The sequence below is a fragment of the Monoraphidium neglectum genome, assembly GCF_000611645.1.
Source record: "Monoraphidium neglectum strain SAG 48.87 unplaced genomic scaffold scaffold01652, whole genome shotgun sequence".
NCBI lineage: Eukaryota > Viridiplantae > Chlorophyta > Chlorophyceae > Sphaeropleales > Selenastraceae > Monoraphidium > Monoraphidium neglectum.
Genome location: NW_014011976.1, coordinates 1 through 7,706, shown reverse-complemented (window position 1 = coordinate 7,706; position 7,706 = coordinate 1). Strand labels below are relative to the sequence as shown.

Sequence of the window (7,706 nt, the reverse complement as noted above, 5' to 3'; positions counted from 1 at the left end):
GGGCAGGGGGAGGCAGTTTTTTTCCCAGCGGTCCCAACAATGCCAGCGTAAGTATGCGGTTCAGCGGGCCTTCTTTCAGTCTTCAGAAGCAGCGCATGAGCAATGGTGACGGCGACCACGTGCGCCGATTTCCGCGTTCAAAGCACTCCTCTAGGCACCACGGCCTGCCCGCCCTCAACATCCCTTGGAATACGACGCCCCGCCGCGTGCCGCGGCCCGCATGGCCCCACCTGCAGCTTGCCGTTGACCGCGTTGACCGCCAGCTGGTAGGGCTTCCTGGTGGTGGAGCTCTGGTACATGGTGTCCAGGCGCTGGCCCGCCTGGAGGGCAGAGGTGGGCAGCACCTTGCGCACGCCGGTGGGGCCCGTCACAAAGTGGTAGAGCAGCACCTGGGGCGTGATTGTTTTGGGGGGGAGGGGGCCGGCAGGGTTGCGGCTCACGGGGGCTATGCGTCTTTCGTTGTCGGCGCGGCGAGTCAAGGGAGGAGCCGCCGGCAGTTTTTCAGGATAGCGTCGCGGGCCGCGGCGTGGCAACACGTCGGGGGCACGCCCCTCGCGGCAAGCCCGCCGCTAATGGCATCCCCGTTGCTGTTCCGGCCACGCGCCTGCCTCATGAGGCCGGTGTTCTTGCTCATGGCGGTGGGCTTCACGTTGAGCTTGGCGGCCAGGGCGTCAAAGTACTGGCGTCACGGGAGAGGGGTGATTACGGGGGATGACAAAGGCAGGGTGATGCCGGGATCAGGCTGGTGTGGAGGGAGCAAGAGTGGGAGGCCGGCTGGCTACAGGGCCCTTTGAAGGAGGGGCCTGCTGTTGATGGCTGGTCGCCCATCCCGCAGGCAATCCGAACGGGTCCCTGCCCGGAAAAGATGCACGTCACAAACCTTGTCCTCCGGCATGAAGATGGTGAGAGCCAGCTTGGGGTTGCTGAGGGTTGTCTGCAGCCTGAGGCTCTCCACTATCTGCTTCCCATAATTCGTGTTGGGGGTGGCGCCCAGGGCTGCCAGAAAGGTGGGGAAGGAGGCCTGCTGGGCGCTGGCGGCGTGCGCGGCTTGGGCTGCTTGGGCTGCGGGCAGCGCGTTTGGGTGTGTGCGTGCGGTAGGCGAGGGTGCAGGTGTAAGCATGCGGCGGGATGGGCGGCAGGGTGCACCGGCAAGGTGAAGGTGGGACGGCCGCAAACCGCTGTGCGCCGCTGGTCGGTCTGGGGGTGCGGGTCTCTATACATCATAGCACAGCAGCACCACGTGTGCTGCGCTAATTGGCCGTACCAGCCAGAAGGACGGCCCCGAAAGCGCAGATATAGGCCGCGATCCTCATGTTTGCTGCACGCGCACTGACCCTCTTCAAAGTAAGGCGTAGGCGACTTGCGACAGACAGAACATGGGTACTGCTACCAGTGTTTATGGTTGTTTGAAGGAAGGAACTGAGCGAGCCTTTTGAAGGCGCGGCCGATCTTCCTGTTGCAACTGCGTCGGCTCGGCAGGCTCGCCGCCAATCCGGCCGAGCAGCTGAGCCACATGGAGCGATTTAGAAATATTGCGGGCAAATACAGAGCTTACTGCACGCGTGCACCACTCGAGTTTGCCTCTGCACTCGCGCTCACCAGAGGCGTCGGTTGCTTGGCAGTTGCACCAGCCTCGAAATCCCCAGCGCAGCAGGGTGCGTCGTCACAACCTGCTTCAAGGAGCAGAGTTACAGGACGCGCCTTGGGTGACCCATGTCCGTGGCGTTGGACGGCAAAGATGTTTCAAGCAGCTTGGGTGACGACTTTGCTGGGTTCAAGACCTGCTAACCGCCACCGGGGGTGGGCAAAAATGCCAGGCGGAAGGGCAGGGGCGATCACTCTCTTGCAAGTGAACAGTGAGCGGGGGTCAGATTGTCGGAAGGTCATGCGCTCAAGCAAAGCACAAGAGGCCGACCCATCCCGCGCGCGGTTAACAGTCTGTGGCGGCGAATTGGCCGCATGAAGGGGGGGGGGGGGCGCCGCAGGATGGATGCCTTGGAGGCGCAATGGGGGACAGGGTGCTGCATAAGGGGACGTCACCGCATGGCAACAGCCAGTGACATCATCAGTTGTCCTCGCAGCTGCCTGGCAGGGCAGTCGCAGCGGCCGCGCTGGGTCCACACACACACGCCCGCGCGCGCAAGCGCATGCGCCCGCCGCTGCGACCTCTGCACAAGAAAAGCTACCAAAACACACGCAAAGCACTGCAGGCGCGTCGCTACAAAAGTCAACTTCACATGTTTGACTTCACACCCTCAAGTCTATAAGGGGGCCGCTACCCGTCGACCAATGGGGACGGCGGGGTAGCGGATGCGCGCACACGCGCAGGGTACAGCGGAGCGACGGCCTTTCTGATGTGAGTTCAGACCAGGGCCGTGGCACTCCCCGGCGTGCCAACAGCACACATACACGCGCGTCACAGCCCGCGCCGCGGGCCCGAATCAGGGCGTGCGCGTCCGCACACGGGCGTGCCGCATGGCGGGTGGCGCGCGCGCCGCCGCTGTCACTGCCCTGCCGCCGCCAATGCGTCCTCCTCTGCGTCCGCCGCCATGCGCCGCTCCATCACGGCCAGGAAGGCGCGCTCCATAGCCTCCTTCGCGTCACGCTTGGGGCGGCCGCCGCCGCCGCCCCCGCGGCTGCCGCCGCCGCCGCCGCCGCCGGATGGACTGGCAGCTTGGCTGGCGGCGGCGGACTGGAAAATCTCGCCCGCGAGCCTTGGGGTGGGGAGTGACGAGAGGGAGAATGTTGGATAGAGATGAGAAGGTGCTGCACCAGGGACGACGCCAAGCGGGCGAGAGATCCCCCAAGAAGCTGCGCCCGCCGGGGCCGCCGCCGCGCCTGCCATGGCACCCGGGTACGAGCCGCCTGAGCGAACGCGCGCCGCGCTCTACTGCGCGGCCGGTTTCGAGCCCCCGTCCGCCCAAGCGCGCACCTGAGCCCCTGCGCCCGCTTTCTGCAGACAGCCTTGCCGGCCGCCTTGTCGTGCAGCACGCGGCGGCAGACCTGAGGGGATTGCATTTTTGTGTGCGTGTGCGTTGAAGGTGTGTGTGCGGGCGCGCACGCACGTGCGTGCATGCGTGTGTGTGTGTGTGTGTGTGTATGTGTGTGTGTGCGCGTGCGAGTGTGTTGCAGGTGTTTATGTGTGCGTGTGTGTTGTGTGTAGGTGTTTTTTTTGGGGGGGGGGGGTTGGACGTGCGTCCGCATTGCCCTGTGAGAGCCGCGCTGCAAGGAGCGAGCGGATGAGCTGCTCTTTGCGAGGTGGCCTGCCTTCACCCTCCCCCCAGTTACAATCCGTCGCATGTATCGCACTTGCGCGCAAGTACGCACGCATAAACGATATACATACCCTGTTGGCCTGACATGCTCTCTGCTAGATGGGCGACAAACAGGCCAGCACTCAAGCCAACGAGCCCTTGCACACATGCGCACGCACACATCAGCACGCACATGCACACGCACGCGCGCACACACACACACACACACACACACACACGCAAACACACACGCTCTCCAAAGTGCCCCCACCTTGCTGAGTGTGGCCTGGATGTCCACCACATTGGCGGCCCACATCGCCTCCATCACAAGATTCAAGCTCGTATCCTCAAGCCGGCTCCGTGCTATCAATTCCTCCATAGGCACGCCGCCAGATTCACAACCACCACCGCCGCCGCCGCCTGATTGCCGTCCTGCTGCGCCGCCACTGCTGTCGGGCGCATCCGACGCGAGCGCCTCTGCGCTGCTACTGCTGCTGATGCTGCCGCCGCCGCCGCCACCGCCGCCGCCGCGAGGGCCCTTGCTGCGGCCCGTTTGCGTTTCCCGGGCGCTGAAGCGCTCGGCCCGCTCAGAAGGTCGCTGCCGCGCCGCCGCAGGCGACGTCTCCTGCCGCCGCTGCCCCTGCCCATACGCTTCCGTCCCCGCCGTCGCCCTGCCGCCCGTGCCCTCACCAACCCCCTGCGGCCGTGGCTGCGGCGCCCACCGCGCCGCCTCCCCTTCCCCTGCGCCGCTGCCACCCCGAGCGTCCGCCGCTAGCCGCCGAGCGGCGGCTGCCGCCGCCTCCTGCTCTCGCACGCGGCGGCGCTTGTCGCACTCCCGGTCAAATTCTGCGACCTTTTCCTGGTGACTCATCACCCTCAGGGCGGCGCCGGCGATGTCCATGTGGGACCTGGTTCGAGATGGGCGGTCGGTCGTTTATTAAGTGCGGGATGATTCTCAAGAAGTGGGGGTGGTGCTGGGGGGTTTGCCAATTTCCACTGTAAAACCCAACCCCAACTGGCCAGTAGGGGGGGGGCGGAGGCTGCAGGTGCAGCGCTCAACGCCAAAGGGAAATTGCAGCGTTGCGGCGGGACCGCGCGCACGGGCCGAGCAGCGGCGGCGGGCCAACCAGCCGCGCCGCATGCGTGAGTGCAGGCGGCGGCGGCGCCGAGCCGCGCAAGGCCGGCGCTGCCTCCGCCCAGGCGCCGCCTCGCTAGCTCCAAGCCGCCCACCGCTGCCGCCAGCCCCATGTGCAGTCCCAAACGCAACCCGGGGCCGCACCTGATCGTCTGCCGGCCCTGCTTGACGCGCGCCCAGGTGCCGTCCAGCACGCCGCCCAGGAATATGTCGGACTGCATGGAGTACACCTGGAGGGGGTGGGGGGAGGGGAGGGTTGCGTGGGGGCCGGTGCAGAGGGCGGTGTGGGCGGCCTGACTGAGGAGTCGAGGCGGCATGGGGCAGGTTGTCGAGCCCCTTGGGGTGGGCAGGGGGGCGGTAGGGGCGTGGTGGGGCCAGCAGAGGGAGGGGCAATGCGGGCGCAGCCGGGCCCGCCGTCAGGGCGCCCTCAAGAGGCCAAGCCGTGGCCAGGAGCAGTGTGCACCTCACGGCCACGTGCATGTGCTGCCTCGCACGTGCGTCCGGGCGCTATTGGCCGCGCGGCTGGCGGGCTGGCAGGCGCCCCACCAAGGCAGCAGGCATCAAACCAACACCAGAACCACCGCAACCACCGCCACCCCCGCCACCACTAAAACAACCACCATCGCCCCTGTCACAGCGGCTCCCACCACAAATGCCCATGCCCTCGAAACTCAACCCTTCCAACCCCCCCCTCGGGCCCCCTCCAGCCGCGCACCTGGCCTATGCAGTGCAGCAGCGTGTCTCCGAACGACGCCTCCGCCAGCCGCGCCGCCTCGCAGCGCTGGGAGAGCTGCGAACGGGGACGGCGTGAAACGAAACGGTCGCGCGGGCAGGATTATCACCCATGATGGGACACCCCACGTGCCGTTTTGAGGTCTTTCAGAAAAAGCACCGTCGGCGCTGACTGCGCGAACGGCCAGCAAACCAAAGCGCACGCAGCCGCAGAAGCGCCGCTCGTCCAGCACCATGAAGGCGCATTAGCCGGCGCCCGCCCGCGCGGCGGGGGCCGCCCCCGGCCCCGCACACACCCCACACACCCCGCCCAGCGGCCCGCCCGCCAGCGCGGCCCCCACCTCGTAGCCGCCCGTGTCCCCCTCCACGTATCTCCGCAGCAGGGCCTTGAGGTTCACAGCCAGCTGCTCCACCCGCGCGGCCTGGGCCTTGCGCAGCTCAGCCACGTCCAGCTCGCCACCAGCCCTGGGGCCCAGGGGTTTTTCAGGGGTTTAGGGTCCAGGGTTCAGGGTTCAAGGTTTGGGCATGAGAATTTCGGGTCAGGAGGGAGGCTTGGCGTTTTGGCCAGGGGCTGGATGTAGAATAGAGGGTTGAGAGCACGTGGGGCCGGGGTTTGTCCAGCACCGGGGTTGCGGCGTGAAGGGCAGCGTGCGGCCCCCGTCGCACCCCAGGTAGCCAGCCGGTCGGTCAGGTATAACAGCGCTCCGGCCACGCCACGACTGCCCCTGCCCGGCCCTCATGTCAATCCTCATGCACTCCGCGGCGCCCCGCCAGCTCCCTCGCAACCCGCGGCCCCCGCCTGCGGGCGCGCCGCGGGGCCGCTCACCCCGCCACGGTGGCGATGGCCAGCTCCCCTATCAAGTGGTCAAACAGCTCGCTGCCAAAGAGCGCGCTGAAGAACGCGGCCCCATCCATAAAGTCCACCTTGGGTTGGGGGGGAGGGGGGGAGGATCGACGTCAACGCCGCGGCTGCACACAAAACTCTCAACCCTCAACCCTAGGGGTGGGTGCGTCCAAGGCCGACGCCGTAACTGCGCCGCGCGGCCGCCAGCCGGCGCTTGGGCGTGCGTCCCCACGCAGAGCACAATCCGTCCGACTGCAAGGCACACCCACGCGGCACTCTGCGATTTCTGAAGATGTGCATAGTCCCACCCATGCATGCGCCCCGCCGGCCTGCGCCCCGCCCCTCCACAGTGACACAGCGCCCTTTCTTCCAGGTCACCCGCATGGCCCCTGCCGTCGCCCTCTGCCGTCACTCTCTGCCACTCCTGCGTCACCCTTATGTGTCACCCTGTGCCGTCACCCTCTGACGTCACCCGATGACATCACCCCCACCTGGTCGAGGCCCTCTGCGCCGCTGCGGTCGTAGCGCGCCCGCAGCTCAGGGTTGGACAGCACCTGGCGTGGCGGCGATGAGAGGAGTTGGGCACAGCAGGGTCAAAAAGGGTGGCGGTGCTGCGGAGGGAGGGCCGGGTAGGCGAATGAGAGGGGGGCCGGGTCGCGGGGCGGTGCGCTGAGGGGCGGCGCGTCAGATGTGAAACAGTGGCGGCCTTCGTCGAGCCCTTGCGACGCGACGACATCCCAGGCGCAGCGCGTGCTACGACGCCCCCATAATCGCGGACGCCAAATCGCAGTTGGCTCCGCCGCTTTGGCTGCCACCTGAGGGCACTGCCACGCGCACGCTGCGGCGCCCTTGCGGCTGCCGCAAACGCAGAAATGAAAATCAGCCTCCCGTCGTTGTGCTCCAACAAGGCCTGTGTTGCGCCCAGACTAGGCCAGGCAAACCTGCCAAAAACCTCCAGGCCCTCAGACCCTCCTGCAACCCCAGGGACCCATCAAATCCCCACAGAGACCCCCGAACCCCAGAGCCAAACACCCCCAAAACCCCCAAATCCTAATACCCCCAAAACCCCAGGGCCTTCCCCCCCAAACCCTGGAGCGCAGCCCCCACCTGGTATGCCTCCCCCAGGGCCTGGAACTTGGCCTTTGCTTCTGGGTCTGCCGCCGCCTTGTCGGGGTGCACGCGGCGCGCAAGAAGGTAGTACTGCCGCTTGATCACGTCAGGGGGTGCATCCCGCGGAACCTTTTGGGGTGTGCAATTGTTTTTGGGGGATTGTTTGGTTGAAGTGACGGGGCGGGGTGGGTTGACAGATAACGGGGAGCGTCTAGGTTCAAATCGGTGCTTCCCGCGGCGTCGGCCGAGGCAGCGTTGCAACGAGGGTGAGGATCGGTCCGCCCCGGCAGCAAAGCCGGCTGGTTGGCTCCACAGGGACCACAGGTGCGCCGGCTCCGCGCCCCCACCGCCGCTGCGGGCGCCGCCAAGGACGGCCCCGCCGCCGACAACAGGGGTGAGCCCCCTCTAAAACCTCAACCATGTCAGGCCCGCGCGGCCCAGGCCCAATCTCCTGTGCCCTGGTCCCCCTCCATCCCTGCGGCACCGCGCCCGCCCCGACCTGCAGCAGTGCGTAGTAATCCGCCTGCGCCGGCGGCCCCAGGTGGAAGCCATGGCGGCGCGCCGCGTTGGCGTCAAACGGCAGCAGGTGCGTCGGCGGCGCGTCGAGCCAGCGGCGGGACTCCTGTGAGGG

At 67.1% G+C, this 7,706-nt stretch overlaps 2 protein-coding genes across 2 annotated transcripts in view; both read right to left on the bottom strand.

Annotated features, from left to right (window-relative positions):
* Nucleotides 1-1,313, bottom strand: part of MNEG_8601 (hypothetical protein) — a gene marked incomplete at both ends in the record, with an annotated part of 1,907 nt that extends 594 nt beyond the window's left edge. The window contains 4 exons of the mRNA XM_014042925.1: nucleotides 231-389; nucleotides 548-679; nucleotides 881-1,062; nucleotides 1,265-1,313. Of these exons, the coding sequence (XP_013898379.1) occupies nucleotides 231-389; nucleotides 548-679; nucleotides 881-1,062; nucleotides 1,265-1,313 (522 nt within the window). The remainder of the gene's footprint in view (nucleotides 1-230; nucleotides 390-547; nucleotides 680-880; nucleotides 1,063-1,264) is intronic.
* A 1,190-nt stretch (nucleotides 1,314-2,503) lies between these two features.
* Nucleotides 2,504-6,701, bottom strand: MNEG_8600 (hypothetical protein; the record flags this gene model as incomplete). The annotated part of the gene is made up of 9 exons (XM_014042924.1): nucleotides 2,504-2,714; nucleotides 2,933-3,003; nucleotides 3,526-4,162; nucleotides 4,534-4,619; nucleotides 5,105-5,179; nucleotides 5,463-5,586; nucleotides 5,948-6,045; nucleotides 6,457-6,519; nucleotides 6,663-6,701. 9 exons carry the CDS (start codon nucleotides 6,699-6,701, stop codon nucleotides 2,504-2,506), a joined length of 1,404 nt encoding a protein of 467 aa, XP_013898378.1.
* Between the last annotated feature and the right edge of the window lie 1,005 nt (nucleotides 6,702-7,706).